Source organism: Crotalus tigris, unplaced genomic scaffold, assembly GCF_016545835.1.
Source record: "Crotalus tigris isolate CLP2741 ecotype Arizona unplaced genomic scaffold, ASM1654583v1 scf7180000017744.3724543626:3957646, whole genome shotgun sequence".
NCBI lineage: Eukaryota > Metazoa > Chordata > Lepidosauria > Squamata > Viperidae > Crotalus > Crotalus tigris.
The window spans coordinates 1,350,001-1,374,297 of NW_024096611.1; the positions used below are offsets into that span (position 1 = coordinate 1,350,001).

The following is a 24,297-nucleotide window of genomic DNA, read 5'->3' on the forward strand; positions in this document are numbered from 1 at the left end:
TATTTTTCAGGTGTGTTGGACTACTAATCCTATATTTTATAGTGAACATAATTTGGGGGCTGGTCTAAATGAATTTTCCTTTATAGGTTTATAATAATAATAAAATCACTATATAAAATGTTCATTATGCATTTATTTTTGAAACTAGAAAGGTACAATGATTTTAATAAATATCAACATTTATTCATCCTATTTTAATTTTTAAATATGTGTTAATAAACAATAATTGTAAAGCTTGATTAAAAAACAAAACTGCACAGAGTTCTACCTATATGAAATAAAATAGTGTCTTTGAATACATAATTGTTTCTGGAAAACTGGGTAGGAAAATAGATAGTATGCTACACAGAGAGAGGGAGGGAGAGAGAGAGAGAGAGAGAGAGAGAGAGAGAGAGAGAGAGAGAGAGAGAGAGAGGGACTGGAGGCGTATAAACGTCTGGCATCCTCTGTAACTAAGGAGTGATGATGCCATTTCTCTCCCAAAGTCACCTCTGTTCAATGTTCACAGAGTTAGTCTGTGAACTCAATGGCTTTATCCATTTAGTCTGATTGTAATGAATCTGCAATGCCACTTTTAGACAGTATTATTCATATTCATGTTCAGATGCCCTGGCCAATATAGGTCAATATTAAAGCAACTGGTATATTGTTTCCTATAGATGCTTTGAACCATGGCAGGTAAATGCATCCAGATCCGTAAAGAATTGTAATGTGCATAAAATACCAATGCCCAATACTTACTAACAGTCACCTTTAGAAATGCCTATCATTTATTCATAACTATATTTATGAGCTAGAAAGGGGAAATGTCAACTCTTCACAATTTTGGAGCAAAGCATTTTACCTAGATCTCTCCAGTTTAAATTACTGTATGTCCTGCTTTGGAGATGAAAATAGATTTGTATGTCTTGATCAATAAATGTGGCTAAAATAATCATATATATTTTTTTCCAGTGGTGTTTGATTGTATGATCATGATGTTTCTTATCACAGCTTTCTGTCTTGGGTTTATCAGGCACATTATGAGTCTGGTCTTTCTAAGTAATATGGGGTGATTCTCTTCCACTCCACAGGCTGATAATCCTCAGAGGACATGTTTACGGGCAGACATGTAGCAATGCAAACCACTGAAATAAACCATTTGTATAATGAATTTCATTATCAACAGTTTGCGAATTACAGACAACACTACCTTTATTTCCCACTAATTCTTAGCTTTGGAAGCTATGGAACTAGTAAATTGACACATATATTCAGTTCTTGGATGAGGGAGAGCAAACTTAATGCTGGGAAATTGATGCTTTGGATTGGAAATAATATTATTTGAGTAATGAAATGCCGTTGATGTTGAATGGAGTTACACAGTTCCTAAAAACACAATGTGCATCTTCGGGATGCTTCTGGATTCAATGCTCTTGTGTAGGTTGTAGGTGGTCAGGTGTGCTTTTGGCAAATTCCATCTTATATACCAATTAGAGAACATTAACTTCTTTTTGGAGCACCTGGTAACCAAAACTATACATTAGTAGAGAATTGTGCTAAACAAATAGCGAGCCCCTTTTACCCAATGCCTAAACAATAAAGATTATGTTTACAGAATTAAGAAAATAGATCTGGTTTCCTCTTTCATCTCTTTTTTCTATTTAGGCCAGATCAGTAATTGCTTGCCAAAACAAAGACTTTTTTTTTTCATTTTCCCAGCCTTTAAAAACAATAACTGTAACTGTTGAGCAGCACAGTATGTTGTTAACCATTAGCGGCAGCTTCTCCTTTTTTTCTTCTTCCCTATAATTTGAAATAAACTAGTAGGAAGCCTTCAAGATGGAATGTTTGAAATCACTAATGGAAGGAAATATAAATAGGTATCAAAAGACATGAGAAAGTCTAATAAAGCACAGCATGGAGGACATGTCTGCATGTACTAAAGAAATTAAGCTAATTTAAACCTTGCAGACACTGCTATTTATGCTTTCCGATAGACTCATCAGTTTCTAGGGACTTTAAAGGGCAGAATTTATTTATATATTTTTATTTGGGGAAAGAAAGCTGCTTCTAGATTAGCGATGGACAAGCATCTATTCTTCATTGTCTATTTTTGCATCAGGTTCTTCAAATTGAGGATATTTTTTGCTGAATATTATTAGGCTATCCTTTCACTAATGCATAGATTGAATTCCATAAATATGAAGAGTTCCACAGGGGCAAGAGAACTGGTCCTTCTCCAAAATGTTGCATATCTTCCCTGGGCCCTATCCCCCAATGTCTACATAGCAGAAATCTACACATACATAAGAGTTGGCACTCTTTCTGCACTCTTTCTGCAGCAATTCTGCAGTAAATCAGGACTGGCATTTTAGGTGTGCAACATTTAAAGAAGTCCTCACTTAACAAGGGTAACTGGGACTTGAATTGCCATTGCTAAGAGATGCAGTTAAATAATGATAAAATGAGATATCCTGTGAACACGTTGCCAAGCAGCTCTGGCCTGCTTGCAATCCCACACCTCTGTTGCCATTGTTAAGCAAAAATCATGAGTCATTGAGGACCTGACATGACTGCAACTTTCTGCTGGCTTCCCACAAGCAATGTCAGTGGGGCTGGAAGTTGTAAGTCCTGGGCAACTTGCAAGCAAGCCAGAGGACTTGGGCTGCTACAGAGTGAGGCAGAGGGGTGATGTGGGGAGTGGGTTCGGGCTAGGGAGAGGTTTCTGTAGTGCCACATGAGTGGGTGTGGGTTGAGGAGGGAATGTTGTGGTGCAGTTTCAGTTTTTAAAACACTCATATAGAATGATTTTGAATGATTTAATGAGTGCATGCAGTTTTTACGTGATTATTGCAATAGAACTGTTTTTTGTGAGTGACCATTACCTACAAGTCCTCTGGCCTGCTTGCAAGTTGCTCAGGATCTACAACTTCCAGCCCCACAGATATTGCTTGTTGGAAGCTAGCAGAAAGTTGCAGTCATGTCAGGTCCTCAATGAGCCTTGATTTTTTCTCGTTACTGTTATTTCTCAGTTTTGTATTTTGTTACCTGCTCACATCACTTTACAATTATTTGTCAACATTGCATAAGAACATAAGGTGCATTCCTCATTGCTACCAAAAGGCATTGTAACAAAAAAAAAATTAAATTTCACTAAACTTTTTTTTCTTTTCTTTCAGTGTCTGAACTACAGGAAGAAGGAATAAATGCCATAAATTTACCACTCAGTCCAATTTCTTTTGAATTAGATCCAGAAGATACTATGTTAGGTAATTTGAAATACTTTTTTTTCTTTAAACTGGTCACAAGTATGCCTTTTTTATAATGAAGAATCTTCCTTCTTTATTTCTCTCCATTTTTTTTCAAAGAGGAAAATGAAGTCCGAACAATGATTGATCCCAATTCAAGAAGTGACCCAAAACTACAGGAGCTAATGAAGGTAATACTTTGAAAGTAGTTTTTGGAAACAAAATGAACCTGGAATTTTACTTGGATTCTCGAGTAATCTATAAAATTCAGGCAAAATAAAGTAAGCTGTGTTTTTTGAATGTTATTTTTTTGTGTGTGTGCATAAGATCACTGGATTACATCCAGCCTTCTCCTACCACCATTTACTCAACATTTTACTCATTGTAAAACATATTTCCTGTGTTTAAGACAAATGGCTTGTGAATCACTGGATTCTTTAGCAGAAAATAGTTTGCAGATTATAGCTTTGATACTGATTCCCCCCCCCCCAATTTTTTTTTCTAAATAGGTTAGGTATTTATTTAAAATATTTTAAATCTTGCTGTTTAATTCTGTTAGGCTTTCCAAGATATAAACAAAGAAATTATCTGAAATACAACAATAGATAATAGCCAAACAAAAATGGAATAATTCATATTTACAGCAGAACTAAAAATATATCCAGTGACTGAAAATCAACAATCTGCATTTTTAAATCTTAATCATAGGCACCAAAGACTTGTGAAATTAATATTCTTTAGCATGTGGGAAGAAAAGAGCATATTGGAGTTCCATTTCCTCAGAGATGAGGATTTTCCCCCAGGTTTGAATGTCAACTTATTTAAAACCAGGCATATTTGAAGTTTTTAAGATAAGCAGTGGGTAATTTTTAAATTTAATGGGAATGCCACAGTGTAAACTGAAGTTGAAAGTAATATTGCATCAATGGAAGATCATTTCATTTTAATTCACTAAAAGAAGGTGGAGAAACAATTTTCACTAATTTCTTCTACTCTCTGAACCCCTTTCCATATGTTCCTGGAAACCCTCAAGTTTGTAGAACAGATTTTTGGAGGATTACAAAAGATAGCTGGAATCCCCCTGAATTATTTTTCTCTCCAATTATCCAGTATGGAATGCCCATTTTGTGAGCTGAAATGAGATTTAGTTAATTTAGTTGACCAAAGAGCATTTTCACTATTATTTTTAAACTCTTAATTCATGTGATGAGTAGCAGGTTTTTCTTGTTGAGTTGAAAGCCTGATAGGAATTTAATAAAATCAGTGGACCACATACATTTCATCCGAATCCAATATTAGTGACTTTTGAAGATTAAAAACAGAAAGTTCTGATAAACTTCCAGTGCTGCTGAAATTAGAGATGATAGTTCTAATGGAATGGAATGGAATGGAATGGAATGGAATGGAATAGAATAGAATAGAATAGAATAGAATAGAATAGAATAGAATAGAATAGAATAGAATAGAATAGAAGGTGGAAGGGACCTTGGAAGTCTTCTAATCCAGCCTCCCCGCTTAAGCAGGAGAACCTACACCATCTCATAATAATTCTATGCAATTAATATTTTTCTAACAATATGCTTAAGAATGAAGTCAAAGTTCTCATTACTGAGATTGAGATAATTTCGAAGACACTTACTTCCCTGTCCACTTTGCATTAAGTGGAAGAGAGTTCTTTCTGCTATTCAGAACTTACATATAGATTTTTAATAGTGAAAAGTGTATCTCCTTGAAAATTTAGAGTTTGAGTCCAGCGTTTTCTTCTATGAACAAAAAAGGCTAAAAATAGAATTTACTGTAAGTGATTTATTTGCTGACAGCAAATATTAGAATGTGAAGAACATTCTTTAAATTTTCATTGTTTATTTCATGTATATTAAGTATATTAATCTTCAGCACTGATTGGAGAACTGAAAAAAAATCGATATTGTTTATCCCTTCTGAATCATTGCCCAAAAAACCTTCATAATTGTGTTCATGTGGTTACTAGGAGTTGAACGTGACTTGAGGATGTCTTTACTTTTTACCTCATGCTTAAATACCATTGAATTTAACTACTGGATTGCAGTAATTATATTTTAACTTCCATTGAATTTCACTATTGAATTGCAGTAATTTATATTTTAAGTCTTATCCTGTAACTTCGCATCCAGCAATTATCGTTAAGTAACTGTAATGTCTATTGATAATTGATTAGAAAAATGATTCTATAGAATAACTTCTATATTTGTGAAGCTGAAAAATGAGTAGGTTGTTTTTGAAACAATGGTGTAGCTTAACACATTTGATACAATATAACATTTGTGATGATGCCTTGGGTAATATTGATAAATCTTGGTCTCTTAATAAAGGTGTTAATAGACTGGATTAATGATGTGTTAGTAGGAGAAAGAATAATTGTAAAAGATCTGGCTGAAGACATGTATGATGGACAAGTACTGCAAAAACTCTTTGGTAAGAAGTAATTTTATTTTTATGCAGAGTGTGATGATATTTTGCCTTTATATAGAATGGCTTTTTAAAAACCCAAGAAATAAGAGAAGATAGGCTCCTTCTGTTTCCTAAGAATAGTTTATTCCTACTTTTAGTTTATTCCTACTTTTCATAGATTTTAGCCATTGAATGATCATGTCTAAACAGCAAAAAACCATTTCCTTTATGTTTGTGTTATATTTTTGATTATTTTTACTCAGCATTTTAAATTAGACATCTCTCTGAAGTTTGATGCTTCAAAGCTTCAATTCTGAAATTTGTCTTTCTGTAGTGCTACCATATTTAACGATGAGATCCAGATTTTTCAAAAAAGCCATTTTGAAAAAAAAAACTATACCATAAAGTTTTGAAAGTTTACTATAATTAACATTAAAAAAATAGATTGTTTTACACATGACCCTCATTAGTCAATATTGTCAGATATAATATTTAGAAGAAATAAATGTAAAATGTATTGAAATCACTGTGCTTCCTTAGGAAGGAAGATTTGCTTGGTGAATTGTCAGTGGTTACTTTTGACATTTTAAATTAGGTTCTCTATAGAAAATCCATTTTGGAATAGGTGGAACAGAATGTCTTCACGTTGAACTTGGTACATAGAGTTGAGGCAAAGACTTGTTTTTTTCTTCCATTATCACTTCAGAAAAGCTTGAGAGTGAGAAACTCAATGTGGCTGAAGTCACACAGTCTGAAATAGCTCAGAAACAGAAGCTACAGACAGTCCTTGAAAAGATCAATGAAACCCTTAAGCTTCCTCCAAGGAGCATCAAATGGAATGTGGACTGTGAGTTATTTATTTACAGTAGAATTTGTGTATACAGTTTACATTAAAATTGTGTTAAATTTATTAAATAAGAAAAAAGGCAGAAATGTTTTGTAACCAGAAGCCAATTTAGAAGGGTATGTGCGTGAAGGCATGAATCTGTGTATGTTTATGAATGTTTTAGATACATTTAAAAGCGCATACATACACAGACATACTGAGAGAGCGAAAGAAAAAAGCTTGTAATTCTTGGCAAATAATTGGCAATTAAAAGGTTGATAAGTTTAAATTCCTATTGTACATGCAGTGTAGCACTTCATGAATGAAGACAGAGTGTTGCTTTTATCAAGGAATAATTTCTTCAAAACTGGAGAGGTCTTTTTTCTTGTTTCTGATAAAACTTGTTATGGGGCTTTGTAGAACAATAAGTGTGAAAAGCACTTATGTACAAAAAAATCCAAAGGAGCCGATTCACAGGAAAATAAAAAAGTCTAATCTATGTAATGTTGTTATTTTTCTGTATTGTCTCTTGCCCTGAGATTTGAGAGAATTTTCTCACAGATTTTAGAGCTAATCCTATAATACATTTTCCTCTTTAAATTCTGCAAAGAATTTACAACCATGTCCAAGAGATGCTTCTGTTTATTCCTTTCAATTCCTAGTTAGCAGAGTTATGTTGGAAAAAAAAGACTTTCCAAGAAGTATTCCTGGCTAATAGTATATCTAACAATAGAATTCTTTCATCCAAATCAAATACAGGGTAATCTTCAATTTAGACTAATCAGTTAATACCATTTGAAGTTATGATGGATTTCCCCCCCCCCCCCAAAAAAAGATACTTAAGACCTAGATTTGAAGTTCCAGTGGCAGCCATTGCCTCCCTCCCACCCCACGCACAGCCATTTGATTGTGTTTTGGGCACTTGGCAAAACTGACCCACATTTATGGCCATTTGTAGCATCCCATATGACTTTTTTTGCCAGAAACCAGTATTTTGTTCTGGTGGCCAGTTTAGCAACAGCCACATTTGCTTAATGATCACAATGTTCATTTAACAACTGCTGCAAAAAAATATCATGTGGATGCCTCAACTTACAACCATCATGACATACAACAAAGATTCGGGTTCATTATGGTTGTAAGTCAAGGACTTCCTGTATATGAGACAATACTCCATGCTTTATCCTAAACATTGGGTTGGATCATAGTGCATAAAGACTGAAAACACTTCTATATACATTAGGCTGTTTTGCTTAAACATGTTTGTCCTATAGATAGCCTAAAAATGTATTTCATAATAGTTTGCAAACTATTTTTATACAAATCTAGACAAACAATACAGTTGAATAATTCATTAGTACTATTACAACGTTGTTCAATAATATGTGGGTCATCTTAAATTGAAGCATGCTTAACATTTAACATGGTATTCATGGATACCACAAGTAAAGGGAATAATAATAATAATGCTAGAATAGTTATGAATTATTTCTTTTGATGGTTGCAGATTAGAAATTTTCTATAATAAGTCTTTTGATACCTTGCAGCCTTGTTAGTGTTGAGTACATATACAAAGCTTGCTGTGAAAGACCTCTTAACAAGTTTGTGAAGAATGTTTGAGTCATTCTGTTTAGTAAGTTATTGCTCAAGGATATGGGCTAGATAGGGGCGTTGTCTTACCTGAACGCCTTTTCTCAGCATGATGATGGAGAATCCACGGATGGGTTGTCTTAATCTATCTGCTCCAATTGGACTAAGTCTGAAATTGGTAACGCCCCCTCTGTGCCAAGTGCACCCCAGTTTTAGACTAAGGCGATACCCAGACTTTAGTCCGACGCGTCTGAACAAATGGGAACCAGGCCAACTGACCTAATGGGAGGGAGTGGATTCTCCATCATCATGCTGAGAAAAGGCGTTCAGGTAAGACAACGCCCCTTTCTCCAGCATGATTGGATGGAGAACCCACGGATGGGACATACCAAAGCCCTGTGTCCCTAGGGTGGGAAATTAGATTGGGCCTGGGTCCCATCCAATGTTAATGCGTGTTCTAGTACCTTGCGGCCGAATGAAGCCGTAGAGGATGCGTATACATCCATCTTGTAGTGACGGACAAAGGAGGAGGGCGATGCCCATGTTGCTGCCCTACAAACTTCCTCTATGGATGCCTGGGTAGACCAGGCTGCTGTAGTGGCTGCGCCCCTGGTGGAATGGGCCGTGATATGGCTGGGAGCTTGAAGTGACTGAGTCTGGTATGCCAGAGAAATACAAGCTCTAATCCACCTGCCTATAGTGGGCGAGGAAACCTTTTGTCCTAACGACGATGGGTGAAATGACACAAACAGAGCCTCAGTCTTGCGGAAAGATGAGGTTCTCTGTATATAACAATATAAGGCCCTGCGAACATCCAATCTGTTCCACTGAGCCTCTGTGTTATTAGATGGGTTCGGACAGAAGTCCGGCAAAACTATGTCCTGGGACCTATGATATAAGGAGTTAACCTTGGGCACAAAGGAGGGATCTAACCTGAGAGTAACCCTGTCCTTATGGAAAATACACAGGTCCTTTCTTACTGATAGGGCAGCCAGCTCAGAGATCCTTCTGGCTGAAGTTATGGCAACCAGAAATGCCACCTTCATTGATAAATGTTTGAGCAAACAATTGTCAATAGGCTCAAAGGGTGGTGAGACGAGAGCCTGTAGAACCTGATGAAGGTCCCAGGAGGGATATCTATGTACCGTTGGTGGTCTGGCATTGTTAGCTCCCTTTAGGAAGGAGCGTATCATAGGGTGTTGTGTTAAGGGCTCCTTGCCATAGGAAATAACCGTGGCAAGTGCTGCTACCTGCCTACGGATGGTACTTGTGGAAAGACCTTTGTCCAGACCATCCATCAGGAACTCCAGGATAACTGGCACTGCAGCCTGTAAGGGTTCAATATTGTGTGCTAAACACCAATTACAGAAGCTCTTCCACGTGGCATCGTATATTCTATTCGTCGAGGGTCGCCTGGATTGCTGGATCATGGCTATGACCCTTGACGAATATGAGTCTAGGCCTAAGGCCTGCCTCTCAAGTGCCAGACGGTTAACTGGAGCCATTGAGGGTCTGGATGATGCAACTCCCCCTGAATGAGGGAGATCCGATTGGCTGGAATCCTCCATGGAGCCGATGCGGAGAGCTCCATCAGGTCGGCGAACCAAGGTCGTCTCGGCCAATGTGGGGCGACCAGGAGAACCTCTGCTTGTTCGCGAAGGATCTTCCTGATCGTGGCCGGTAGGAGAGGTAGTGGAGGAAAGGCATAGAGCAGTTCCCTGGGCCAGGAACTGCGGAGTGCATCTGTTCCTTCCGCTGATGGGGACGGGAACCTGGAAAGGAATCTGGGAAGCTGTGAGTTGGCTGGGGAGGCAAACAGATCTAGGGATGGGGAACCAAACCTGTCCACGATCTCCCTGAAGATCTCCGGATTCAGCTGCCATTCGGAATGGTCCACGGTGGCTCTGCTCAGTGAGTCCGCCTGTTGGTTGGCCACTCCGGATATGTGCTCCGCCCTGATGGAGGCAAGATTCAGTTCCGCCCAAGACCCCAGCAATCTGGCCTCTCGCATGAGAGGCTTGGACCTCGTTCCCCCCTGCCTGTTGATATGGGCCTTGGCTGTGATGTTGTCGGTTAAGACCAGGACGTGCTGGCCTTGTACTAAGCTGCTGAATCTCTTTAGGGCCATGTGTATGGCTCTTAGTTCCAGCCAGTTTATGTTGTTCTTTAGATCCTGCCTGGACCACTGACCCTGGGCCCAGTGTGTGTGGAGGTGTGCCCCCCACCCAAACAGGCTTGCGTCTGTGGTGACGGTGATCCTGTCCGGTTCTTTGAATTCTGCTCCCCGTGACAGTGCTGGAGAGTCCCACCAACGAAGGGAGTTCAACACCGCCTGTGGAACTCGGACCTTCTGGTGGGATGTGCTGGTATGAAGTCTCTGAAATGGAAGGAGAAGCCACTGTAATTCCCTGGCATGGAGACGTGCCCATGGCACAATTTGCACGCAGGACACCATCTTCCCTAGTAGCTGTGAAAGGGATGCCAATGTGACTACTCTGTCCCTTCGGATCCGACGTACAAGAGTCTGGATAGAGTTCCGTCGGTCCTGAGATAGGTATACCGTGCAGTTGTCTGTGTCTATAACTGCCCCCAAATGGAGGAGCCGAGTTGTTGGTATAGTATGACTTTTCTGGAAGTTCACAGAAAAACCGTGCTCCTGTAAAACCTTAATGGCTAGGGCGAGGTCTGCTTGGGCACTTTGCCATGATGATGACTGAATTAGAATGTCATCTAAATAACATTGAATCCTGATGGGAATTAGTCTAAGGTGGGCTGCGATCACTGCCAGTACCTTTGTAAATACTCTCGGTGCAGATGAGAGGCCAAATGGAAGGGCTCTGTACTGGTAATGGCGTCGGGCATAACTAAATCTGAGGAATTTGCGGTGTCCAGGAAAAATGGGAATGTGCAAATATGCCTCAGTCAGGTCTATGGAGGTAAGAAAGTCACCTTGCCTGACGCTAGCCAGGATTGATTGAAGTGATTGCATCTTAAATTTCTTATACCTCAGGTAGAGGTTTAGACCTTTTAAGTTCAAGATCGCCCTCCAGCCCCCTGAAGCTTTGGAAATGACGAAGAGGTCTGAGTAAAACCCTCGCCCTTCTTGTTCCTTTGGAACTGGTTCAATTGCGTGTATTTGCAATAAATGAGCTATTTCTTCTGACATAAGTTCAGCTCTGGTCCTGTTCGTTGAAATAGGGGAAGAGCGGAACCTATCGGGTGGATGGGAATAAAACTCTAATCGTAGACCTTGGGAGACGGTGTCTAACACCCATGCATCCGTAGTAGTGGCCGCCCAAATGTTGGAATAGAGGGCCAGCCGGCCTCCTATGGGAGGTGAGGCTGCAGACTCACTTGCCTCGCTTGAAGGAGCGGCTCCCTGTGCCCCGAAAGGACCGTTTAGTCTGGAACTGTGGTCTGCCTCTGTATGCTGAACGATCTTGTTGTCGTTCCTGCCTCTGAAAGGAGGGGCGAGAGGCCTGGGCCCAATCCCAGGATGGCGCTGGCCGAAAGGGCTGCCTTCTGTAGTTACTCTGCGACAAGTTCCCCCAGCGCCTATGTCCCCTCCTTGATGTATTGACCAGGATCTTGCGCTTATCCTTACCTTCGGTTAGGTATGGCTCTAGCGCCTTACCAAAGAGTTGTCCACCTGTGTAAGGCTTGGAGGCCAGACGCCACTTGGCCTTGGTGTCTGCTCGCCAGTTCCTGAGCCAGAGGAGTCTTCGTGCTGAAATGTCTGCCGCGATGGTCCGGGCAGTGTATCTGGCCGTGTGTAAGGAGGCATCGGCCAGATACTGGGATGTGGCCACCAACTTACCCAGATTCTGGTGGACTCTGAGCTGGTCTGGAGGGATCATGTCCTGGAGCTCCCGTAGCCACAGGACCGAAGCCCTGGCAAAGAAGGCCATGGAGGTTGCCGCCCTCGTTGCCCAGGCTGACGCTTGGTGGGCTCTGCGTAGGGCAGACTCGATCTTCTTGTCCTCTGCTCTTAGTGCCTCATTTATGTCCCCAGGAATATTGGACTTGGGAAACAACGAGTTCAAGGGTTCATCAATTTCGGGTATCTCCAAAAGGGAGGTCAGGGAAGGAGCGACGTTGAACAATTGTCTTTCTACAGCCCCAGGGCTCAAGGGGGACCCTAGGTTCTCCCATTGCTTCTGGACCATCTTTAGGAAAAGGGGAGGGCAGGGAATATGATTCTGTGAGACAGAGGGTTCAGTGTAAATGGCATGGGGACCTTGGGATGTTGGTGGGGTCTCCTGTTGTTGAGTGAGGTTAGCAGTAGTACAGGCTTTGAGTAAGAGAGAATTAAAAAAGGAATGGTCAAAGAGACCAACAGGAGGGGTGGGTTCGGATGGGGCGATGCCCTCGTCCTCAGACAAGATCAGGTCAGGTTGTTCAGCTCCCGTAGACTCCAGGTCTGATGTGGGGCCATCCGTCCAGTCCGGAGATTGTGAGTGATGTGCGGTCTGGGAGGGTGGCTGTGGAGTGTTGGAGGCCATAAATTGAGCCACAGCCTGGGCTATCATGGACTGGAGCAAGTTTGGGTTCAGGGCCTGGTTCTCAGGGAGGCGAAGCCCTGCTGCAGTGGGTGTAAATGTGGCCTGGGGCCCTGAGGTGTCCTGACCAGTCATACCCCTCCCTGAGGTCACCGCTATGCTTGAGTCTGACTCGGCAATTCCTCGGGGGGGAGACCAAGCCCCTGGGGCCGAGGCACTATGTGAAGAAAGGGGCTCAAATATAGACCTCCCCCTTGTGCCTGCCAAATCTGGGGATACCGTTCTCGGTCCTTGGCCCCCTTCCTCTCTCTGTGGCTCCCTGCTTAGTCGGGCTCGCTTGGTGGTGCTCTTTCCACTTGCCTCTGATTGGCGACTTCTCTTGACCGACTCGCTGCCTCTCTCCGCCATGACGGTTGCTCTGGTCTCAACCTTGGCAAAACGCCCCCTCAGCGTTGTAGTTCACCAAGGGAGTCTACAGAGATAATTCAGCCCTAGAGGGGAAGGGCGGGGAACTGATGTGGGCACCCCGATCACTCAGGATCGATCAGGCCCTCCCCGGTCGGAGCTGCTCTCTGAAGCGTTGGCCACCGATGATCGAATGCTGCCTTCAGAAGAAGATTCCAGGCAGCCTGGACTCCGGCCACAGCCCAAAAGGCCTCCAGTGGCTTTAGCCACGCCCAAAATGGCTGACAATGAATTTAGCAACAATTAAAATGGCCGCCGGGGCCTCAGCCCCACTCAAATTGTGCGCTGAGGCCTCAGCCACAAACAAAATGGCCGCCGAGGCTTCAGCCTCACTCAAAATGGCCGCCGAGGGCTTCAGCCACAAACAAAATGGCCACCGAGGCTTCAGCCTCACTCAAAATGGCCGCCGAGGGCTTCAGCCACAAACAAAATGGCCGCCGAGGCTGCAGCCTCACTCAAAATGGCCGCCGAGGGCTTCAGCCACAAACAAAATGGCCGCCGAGGCTTCAGCCTCACTCAAAATGGCCGCCGAGGGCTTCAGCCACAAACAAAATGGCCGCTGAGGCTTCAGCCCCACTCAAAATGGCCACCCGTGACTTTCGCCACTCCCAAAATGGCCGCCGGAGGTAATTCAAAATGGCGGCCGCCAATTTGGCGCCTTAAAAAGGCCCAGAAAACAAACGGCCGTTGGAACGAGGCCTTGAGGCCCGGGTTGTGAGCTGCGACGAGCCCTCGTTCGGGTGAATCGCCTGGGCTCCTAAGCAGCTGGTGGCATGCAATTAGGTCGGCTGAGCTCCGAAATTTGGGTCGCGCCCAATTCCTCACCTGTTGCTGCCGGCTGTGAACGAGGGACCTGGGAAGGCTCCCTGCTGGCCTGGCGAGGCTCGACGATCGTCGCGGAGCCCTCAGCGCGATCGGCAATGCCTCCGACGATCAGCTGGCAGTCGGAGGATCGCAAGGCAGCTCCGGAAAAAAACGAGTGATTTTGAAGGTTAGAATTGTTGTCCCTAACTGATTGAAACAAACAAGGGGAAACTTCCCCCCCCAGGGGGAGGGGGTGCAGGTCTGTCAGCCTAAATAGGCTTCAGACTGGTCTAATTGATCCTTTTTCCTAGCTAATAATCGATTCAATTCAACAATAAAAAACAATTAATACTAATAGCCTGAGCTAGACAATTAAATGGAATCTAACAGTCTTCTGCTCCAGGAGCGAAGACAAAACGCGTCTTAGAGCAAATAGGACTAAGTCTAAAACTGGGGTGCACTTGGCACAGAGGGGGCGTTACCAATTTCAGACTTAGTCCAATTGGAGCAGATAGATTAAGACAACCCATCCGTGGGTTCTCCATCCAATCATGCTGGAGAACAGTGGTTCTCAACCTTTCTAATGCCGCGACCCTATAATACAGTTCCCCATATTGTGGTGACCCCCAACCACTTATACATCACCGTGTGCCAGGGCCGTGGCCAAAGAAAAGGGGAAAAATGGCGGACAGCCTTGTTTGGCGACCCCCGTGAAATGGTCGTTCGACCCCAAATGGGGTCCCGACCCACAGGTTGAGAACCACTGGGCTAGATGAACTCATTCATCTTCCTGCAGGCACTATGATATTTAAAACTGAATTAAGTACATGTTTATGAATGAAAAAAATATCCTTCTCATATTTCATAAATCAACATTGAAATAGTGCAGATAAAAGAATGGCCCAGAGGTGTCCATAGATAGCACTTAATACAGCTGCCCAAACCTCTTAAATCACGGGAAACATGAAACACCCAACTCATTGAAATAATGTTGATTTAGTTGTATTTATTTAGTTGTATTTATTCATTGATTTATGGCAGGAAAGAAAAACAGAGGAAAATACCTTGGATTAATCTCTAGTGGGCAAAGTGTTAAAGGATAAAATATTCTGCATACCGATAGTGGTTTGGAAGTAAATGTTTCAGTTTCTCTTGCATAATTTTAAGTTTTTAATCTCTTTCAGCTGTCCATGCAAAAAGCCTAGTTGCAATATTGCATCTTTTAGTTGCATTGTCGCAGTATTTTCGGGCCCCAATCAGACTGCCAGATCACGTGTCTATTCAGGTTGTGGTTGTCCAGGTATGAATGAATGTATTCCGCATTTCTGTACACTTTTGAAACTAGAGAAAGTATAAGAAAGTAGATATGTTTTGGGTTCATCTTTCTTCAGTGAGAAAAACAGTCAAAAGCACAGTATTTCTTTTTCAGAGCTAAGTGTACTGTTGTCATTACTGATAGCATAGCAGCGGAACGGTAACATTAATATAGTAAAGGTTAAATCAGATTTTGGCAAAGTGTAACTCTGAAGTTGTCATGCAAGAGTCCTAAAGTTAATATTTTTCACCTTTCTGGTTTGTCTTGCTCCATGTTGTCACGTTCTACTGGGACTACACAAATCTTCTGAACGAATATGCACACAAATTAAATTTTCAAACCATGAAAGAGTCAGCTCTGCCAATTTCCAGGCTTACATTGCTGCTTCGGAAGCTGTTCCCAGCTCTTCCTACATACATGTGCACGTGCATTTTGCTTTACTGAGGGAAATGTGAAGCAAAGTGGCAACTGGTGCACACACATGTGGAAAGATTTGGAAGCAGCTTGTAAAGCCAGGAAACAGAGGCGGCTGCTTTTCAATTTAAAAAGAGATGCTTTGTACATACTCCCCTGGGTTCAAAGCATTTCCCTCAAAGGATTTGCACGGCTCTGCTTTCTACTTCAAATATTTGTATTTGCTCACTGAACACAAGTTTAATAAATGCCTCTTTTGATATTACATGTGCAACCTGGCAAATAATATAGATCTTCCCATCAGCTTGTGAATGCCTGCCAGTCGTATGACTTTTTAAAATTATTATTATTTTTACTGAACTTGCTTTTGTCAGTTCTTCAGAATTTTATCTGGAGAAAGAGCCTGGGAAAATTCTAGCTTCTGTGATAAATATTTCTAAGACCTGCTGTTTTCTGTCTCCTTAAAATAACAGGCAGAATAAGCTTATATTTCATATAAGTAACAATAGACCAATAAGATTGTGGCTTGTGGCTGTTTGGAAAACAAACACAACAATACCTGCTTGAAATTGGTTCTCTGGGTTTTATTCAGGTATTATTTCAGGTGGAGGGGGGAGAATACCTTTTGATTCTTGTACTTAAGGCTTAAAAAATCGAGAATACATCATCAAATGAGTAGGATAATATGCCATATTTGTAGAATAACACTAGGAGTAATAGAAATAGCTTCCATTATTATCTTAATGCCGTAGTGAATAATCACCCTACTTTGAAGTCCTTCCTTCCATAAAAGACAGGACAGTTTCGAAGCAATATGGAAGTAAATTGGAATTTCAGACCGAACCCTGGTGATGGGGAGATTCCTGCCTGCTGTCAGGATCCTGATTTTGTCATGCATGAATAATTCCCCAGACCACCATCTTTAATGTTAAATAAAATACAGTGCCCCCTTGCTTGATGTTTGGGGTAGGGGGGAAATCTCCTCAAATATTTCATTTTCTTCAAATCACAACTCAAGCATGAATTTTAATTACAGCAAGGATAATCTAAGATGAACAATTTCCACTTTATTGCAAGGCTACATTAACAGAATCTTGCAAATCTGAAAGTATTAACTTCCCACTGCCATTTTGACCATCTGACCATTTAGGGCAGGTCCTCCTAAATTTCTTTCTCTGACAGTTAAGTGACTGCAGCTTCCTCTCTTTCTTTTCTGATTGGTTCCCTAGACATCATGTCTTTCCCTTGCCTCAAAGGCCATCTTAATAAACTATTGTAGTACCTTGGCTTTTGACTGTTTCCTTTTAGAAGCTGCGCATGTATTCAGATTAGTTCAGTCAGCCTTAGAATTTCTCTTATTTAGATATTTAACTGGCTTTTCTTCTGAATTTTGCTTCTAAAGAATCTCCCTTTTTGCCACTGGCATCCTTACAAGGGTAGGGCAGAGTTTTCCAGTCTTAGCAACTTGCAGAGTTGTGGCATACAGCTCCAGAACTCTTGGCAATGAACCCTCTTGTGAATTGAAATGCACAGATCTGGAAAATGCCACTGTTGGGAATAAGTGAAGCTTCTTGTCCATTTCCACAAGATCTGAACTGTACCTTCCAGGAAAACAATTGCAGAATAGAATGTCTGTGGGAGGTGGTTGTTCTTATTTCAAAACTAAATCAAAATGAAATCAAGTATTCCTATTTTCATGCCAATTTCCAATTATTATTTTGACATCTATTTGGAAATGCTTATTTTTACAGAAAGCATCTTAGAAATTCCAGGTTTTGAGGGAAAAAAATAAAACTATTTAAACATGAATGTTTATGTAGAATTTTTTGTAATAAAAAGCATTTATTAATGTGGAAATGGAGAAGAGTTCTGAATGCGTTCACAATAAAGTGACCAGGTAAAAATAGCTGTCTATCCCTATTTTCCCTGAGGTTAAAATATAAGTTTCTATCTAGTCTCTTTTTGGCCCATCTTGTATCTTGGGTCTTCTGCTGCCTTCTGTTTCTAATTTACAATGTCTGATCTCCCCTTAGAATGGGAATAACAGTAACATGAATATACAGCCATAAGAAATGCTTACCATTAACTTATAAAAATTCCTGTTCAGCTGCCCTTATATACATGAGTCAAGGTTCATACAGGAAGACTCCCATCTTAGAATGAATAGTTAATAAAAGTATAAATAAGGAAAGAAAATAAATATAGTCTATTCTATGGCTAATTGTTGCTATTTTTTCCAGAAGCGAGAAGGAATCCTCCAGTCCCGACAGATCCAAGAGGAAATAACTGGCAACACTGAGTAAGTCAAGTCAAGGTGAAGATGTGCCAGCTTTACCAAATCTTGCTGATAGATTACGGGTTCCACTAATGGAAATTTCAAACAGGCTTCACTCCAAATAATGCAGAATAGAAATAATGTAAAGATGTGGACATGTTCCCAATGTAGGAAGCTTTAAGTTCAAGTAATTGTTTAGACAAGAAGGTGGTTTTCCCGTATATGTTTTGAGGAGTTTTTGTGAGTGCCCACCTAGAGAGAGAGGTCCAATTAGGTAAGGGCTTTCTTAGTTGGTGGCACCAGATTTATGGATCTCCTACTCCTTGGTCATTTCGTGGCTTGCTTTAATGGTATTTTCTGCTTTGAATGCAATTAGCCAGGTGCATATTTATTTTGCTTTGTCTATTTCTGCATTGAACAAAATGTATTAAATGACTAAGAGTACTCATACAAATAATTGCATTATTCCTTTTCTATAGGGCAATGTCAGGACGGCATGGTAAGCATGAATTGATTTTCAACATTATTTAGATGTTTGTAAATTATTACCCCACTAATAATTATATAATTCAAAGTCAACTAGTTCACATTCTGATTTTTCTTAATTGAACTGTAAATATGCAGTGTATTTCTTCCAAAGAAGAATACTTTCTTAATAATTAGAAATAATTACATTTCTTAAATCAATACTTCGTTATACTTTCTAATCTGCATGGCTGGAGAACAATAGATTTCAAAATATATCGACGTGAATGTGCATTTTGTAAATAAAGGCCAAAGATTAGTATTCCTTGTTAAATGTAAATGGCAGTTGATGACCTTCTGGTTTTTTGAATTCTTAATGTTTCAGTAATGTAGCATTTATACAGGTTGTTCTCGTCAATTCTATTTCAGAACGAGATGCATTTGACACACTGTTTGACCATGCCCCAGACAAACTCAATGTTGTGAAAAAGGTGAGGCAAAAAGGGTTTTGATATGTGCCATTTAACTGTCTTAGAAACTCAATGAATGTAATTAGGACTAAACTGTGGTGTTGCCAAGACATTTCACATGTTAATATTTGTTGTATGCTTTTAATTGCAGCATTTCATCTAGGTGTAGAGCAAAGTAGTGTACTTTTCAAGTTCCTCAGCTTATATTTTTTATGATGCACCCAGTAGGCCCAAATATGGAAAGAAGAAATACAGGAACCCTCCCACTTCCTCAATATTCATATTTTGAGTAAATCCCAGATAGAGGCAGTATTTTGTGAACATATCATCTCATTGGATTCTATCCATGTAGCATCTAATTCCAAATTATTTGGGCTACAAAATATCTTTCAAAAATGTATAGAGAAGTTTTTCTGACCAAGCACTCTGCAAAAGGGAGTGGGTAACTACTATCTAGTAAGGCTGCTAGATAGCAATCCACAGATGCATTAAGGGTGGAAAGTATTGACACTTCTCCAATCTTATTGCTACCATATAGAACTAAATCTGGATGCATCTTGTAATAACCCTTATTTTCTACGAGGATCATTACACAATGATGGTTCATGATTAACCAAAGAGCTTCTCTAGTTCTAAATGAAATTCTTTCAAATTACAGCAGTTGAAATAATCTCTGCATTTTGTAGTAGTCAATTGACTAAGTACCTAATTGAACTGCTCTCCAAACCTTTGAGAAAATTCACAGCAACTGCTGTTGCTCCATTAGTATCCATACCGTGTCTGTGGCTGACCATCTTAATCCATGGTGCCAACCTCTTGCCTCCCATCATATCTCCCTCTATATAAGTACTTCAGTTCTCTTTGCTTTCTGGCTTCTTATTGGTCCTTCTGAATCTGCACTGGAGGAACTGTATAGAAAATAGCCATATGAAAGAGCCCCTTACTGAAATCTGAGATGTTTTACTAGTTTCCCCCTCTGCTTAAAATAAATATTTCATAATATAAATGCAAATGCTTTTCTGTACATTATTTCTAGTGAGAAGTGATATAGAAAAGGAGTGAAATGCCGAAATTGCCATTTCACACATTTGTATTATATGATCTCCAGTTGATCTAGATAATCATAGCTTCCTTGAAGAGAAAACAGTGGCATTCCATTTTACAACAGCTTATTTGTGGCTCAGATGTTATTTTCTTTTCTCAGTTATCCTAGCCTGTGACTTGGTGGTTAAATCACTGCCTAGTATGTAAACTGCCCAGGTTCGAATCCCATAAAGGGTGTGGTTAACTGATGAGAGCAGAATGAGCTCGAAATGGCCATATTAGTTTCCCAACTTAATTCTTTAACTCTTTGTCAAGAAAAAAAAATCTGTATATATATATATGTTGATAAATATTTCTCAGAATATATAGTCATTCTTTATTTTGGGGTTTTTTGGGGGGGGGATGGAGTTTCATAGCATTTTCCTCTTTCTCAAAACCCAGCAAATAAGCAAATTTACTAAAAGCTAAATTATTTTAAAGCTCAGATTAGCATTTGCATGTTTTACTGAATGTTTTTAAAAACTTCAAAGTTTATATATGTTTTTAATTTCTAGACTCTCATTACTTTTGTGAATAAGCACCTCAATAAGCTGAATCTGGAAGTTACAGAACTAGAAACTCAGGTAGGATTATACAGATGTATTTAGAAGAGTAGAATTGTTTCTTAACATTATTCCAATGTGTACCATTTAATCAATGAAGGCAAAAATGTATTGGAGGATTATCTTTTATTTTTCTTGTCCATACCTCACTCTATTACAGTTATATCATGAGAAAGGATACAATCAAATTGGGCTCTTGTTGGTTAAAAACAAAACAATGACATGTTACATAATAGAATGACTAAAACATTTGTGTGATAAAAATAGATTAAATGAAAGCTAAGCCATCCATATAAAAAAGTCAAGAAACTTGTGATATGTTTGCTGGCTAAATCAGGGGTCCCCAACCTCCGGGCCGTGGCCCATTAGCAGGCTGTGGCCTATTTGGAACTGGGGTGTGCAAGTTGTATGCTGGTGCATGTATGCATGCGCAGCTCAATTTGTGCAAGTTGAGCTGTGTGTGCATGCGCTTGTGCATTGACCTGCTTGCACAAGTCGAGCTGCACAGATGTATGGCTACCCGCTGCTTGTGTGGTCTGGTTCCCGTCCCCCCCCCCCAGCCAGGCCACTAAGCCACAAAGGTTGGGGACCGGTGGGCTAGATGACAGAATCCATCTGACTAAGTATGGAACAGCTAAACTAGAACCCTTTGGTTTTATATAGCAATAATGGACTGGGCTGTTTGATCCTCCAGGATCTATGGACATTCCAGGAGAAAATATGTCATGATGTGTGTTTGTATTCATATTCCATAATATAGAATACCTTCTTTTTCTTCACTCTATCAAAAGCAAATTTCATAGGATCACAAGGATCTTATTTTGTTTGCATTTGCTTGAAAATCCATTGAATGTACACTTGATTTCTCCATAAAACAAAAAAAGTAAATAATGTTTAAAAAGTTTCCATGGAAAAGAAAATGCCAATTTTTAACCAAAGCAAATTTTTCATGAATCCATGATGCCTAAATAGAGAGTATTATAGAGCTAATGTGCACTCAATAAGTTTTTTTTATGCCCTGCCCCTCTTCTTGAATACCCCAGTGAAAAGCCCAGCAGCCATATTCTGCTTTGCACAGTGTTTCATTCTCTTCTTTGACCCCCCCCCCCCAAGTTTTTTCCATGAAACCATCTGCATGAAGGCTGGTGATAGGAAGGAAGTCTTGGCTGGAATTGCATTCCTTTTTCTGTAGAATATAAAGAAATTTGTATACATGTAGTAGGAGGAAAAAAATAAGATACTGAGGAGGATTACAATATTGCAGTATTCAATGGAAAAAGAATAATGGGGTGTGTTTTTTGTTTTGTTTTAGTGGCTTATAAGTCACATTGTTTATCCAGTTGTCATTTTCTGACTCAAAATCTACTGGAAATCCCCCAAAATATGCTATTGAAACTGGTATTCACTGAATGCAGAGATGGATTGCGTTGCCAGAGGCTACGGGTCAATAACATCTGAAAGGCAGTATTTCAAATAATGGGGATTTAAAATGAAAAGATTTGTGGCAAAGGAATGAAATAATTAGGGTCTGACTAAAGGAGGTTAAACTACTGATCGTAAGCATTAGGAATAGTTAGATAATGCTAAGATGAAAATGACTGTGCTAATATAACACATAGTTTGAGCATTACCCTGAACCCCGGTTTATTATGTGATCCAAACAAATTCATTGTATGCTAACATACAACAGGTTTTTTTTTCTATTTCTGCTCCTTTTTAAATTAAAGGAAAGAGCCTCCTAATCTGCTCTTTCATGAAATATAGAAAAAATAATACATGTATTTTAAAAAAAAAATCCCTTGACTTTTGAATAGCAGTGAATTTGGTTTATAGTGAAAAATGGAGCTTCACAGTAATGTTATTTTTCACATTTCAGGAAGTTTTAAATAGTTATAAACTATATTATGTCCACAGAATCCATGTGGATAGCCCAAAAGCCTTATTACATTGCTAATTTTTGTAGCAATGAACTCAAAGTGAAGATTTGTCTTTTAATATTTGAATAGACTTTGGACAAGATAGCCATTTTAGACTTTAAAAATACATGCAGAATAATATTTATTTTTTTATTTTGTTAAATTTGTGTGCCACCCATCTTGTCTAGAGGCGGGAAGATGGTATTTTCATCCAAACTGACAGCAAAATTCTCTTACAGGAAGAGAATGGGAAGTTTTAAGAATCTTCTACTCTGTGTGAACACAGCATAAATTCATGAGTTGATTGAAATGAGAAGCAATGCTGTAATTCAAATATTATTTGTATTTGTTCAAATACAAGTACATACTGTGTTATAGTTTACATCCATTTTAAAATAATTTCTAGGATGGTAATTGCTGTCAAGGTCTTAGAATAACTATTTTATTTTTATTTATTTAATTTTATTCTTATATGCCCAATGCTTTCTTATAATTCATATTCAATTTGATCTACATTTGCCCGTAATCTTCAGTGAAAGTCTCATGAAAACATTTTTCTCACATTGTATGTGTCATAGTTCCAGCATTGGAAAAAATAGCAAATCTTTCCCCTTATTCTCTAACATGGAAAGACCTTAATAAGGAGGACAACTGATGAGATAATGTTACCTTTAAATTTCAACATTTTCACTTATGCAAACTAAAACCATGAAAAATAAATTGGATTATCAATGAGATTTTTTTATCATTTTGGTAAAATGTTTCTTAGGCAATCAGGATGGGGAACATTTTTTTTATTTTGAAGTTGATACTTCATATATATTCTCCTTTAAAAGCTGAAAGGAATGTTTTCCAGGTTTGAAGCAATATAAGTGGGTTAGATATGAAAATTTGTATTATATTTTGAGAGCTTTAAGAAGGAGATTGATTGCATCATGAAGGCTTAATGCCTTTATTTTCATCTTTAATTTTGGTGGGAGAAAAGAAATAGATTACACTGCCAAATGGGAACCATGAAATTACTAGCCCTGGATTAGATTGTGCAGCAAAACAGGTAGAAATAGCCATTAAGGATAAATGCTTATTTAGACCTCAAGAGAGTTGGTATAGTTGTTAAGACAGCAGGCTAGAAACCAGGAAAGTGTAAGTTTATTATTTATTTATTTGTGTATTTTTTAATCAAATTTATATCTCATCCCATCTCCACAAAGGCAACTCTGAGTGGCAAACAACAATCAGATAATAATCAGAGTTCTGGTTCCACGAAAGCCAGCTGCATGACTTTGGGCCAGTCACAGTTTTTCAGTTTTTCTGCTGTCAGAAAAATATGAGGGGGAAGGAATATTAGATATGTTTGCCACCTTGAGTTATTTATAAAAATTTATAAAAATGATAAAGGTGAGATAAAAACAGTCTAAAACTTGTTAGCAAAACTGCAGTGACTTGTCTTGTGTACTAAAATGCTTTAGTAGGTAGAATTGCTCTTTGCCAGCAAACGGTAGCACTTGGTAATGGATCTAGACTGATCTAGAAAGCAGGAGTGTTCCTGCTTACTATTTTTAAAAGAGGTCTCCTGGGAGATCCAGGGCTAGTGACTAAATTGGCAAATTAAAACAAAAACGAAAAAAGATGATGACAAAACCATTTTTCATATCAAGCCAAGAGAATTGTATGGATGTGTCTGCAGAAGTCATTTGAAATCAAATTCAGCTCAAAGGAAGCAATTTTTTAAAATCTTTTCCTAGAGATGCCACATATATTAATACTTTTTATGTAACATGTGGACAACAGAAACTTGATTCGCTTGAAGTCATGTAGATCAGATATTTATAGAATATCATTGATCTTCCCTTGGTCAGGTATCTCAGTTGCTCTGAACCATTTATAAGCACCTGAGTCCTACCATTCTTAATGAAAGGAACTATTTATGCTTACAAAACTTTAAAATCAAG

The 24,297-nt window shown here is 39.4% G+C and overlaps 1 protein-coding gene across 3 annotated transcripts in view; it reads left to right on the forward strand.

Moving 5' to 3' along the window:
- PARVA (parvin alpha) overlaps positions 1 to 24,297 on the forward strand; it is an 82,675-nt gene that overhangs the window by 49,945 nt on the left and 8,433 nt on the right. For all 3 annotated transcript variants that reach the window (XM_039340335.1, XM_039340337.1, XM_039340336.1), the window contains 9 exons: positions 3,162 to 3,251; positions 3,351 to 3,421; positions 5,582 to 5,684; positions 6,367 to 6,507; positions 15,029 to 15,144; positions 17,814 to 17,872; positions 18,328 to 18,347; positions 18,743 to 18,804; positions 20,382 to 20,450. In XM_039340335.1, coding sequence (XP_039196269.1) covers positions 3,162 to 3,251; positions 3,351 to 3,421; positions 5,582 to 5,684; positions 6,367 to 6,507; positions 15,029 to 15,144; positions 17,814 to 17,872; positions 18,328 to 18,347; positions 18,743 to 18,804; positions 20,382 to 20,450 — 731 coding nt within the window. The remainder of the gene's footprint in view (positions 1 to 3,161; positions 3,252 to 3,350; positions 3,422 to 5,581; positions 5,685 to 6,366; positions 6,508 to 15,028; positions 15,145 to 17,813; positions 17,873 to 18,327; positions 18,348 to 18,742; positions 18,805 to 20,381; positions 20,451 to 24,297) is intronic.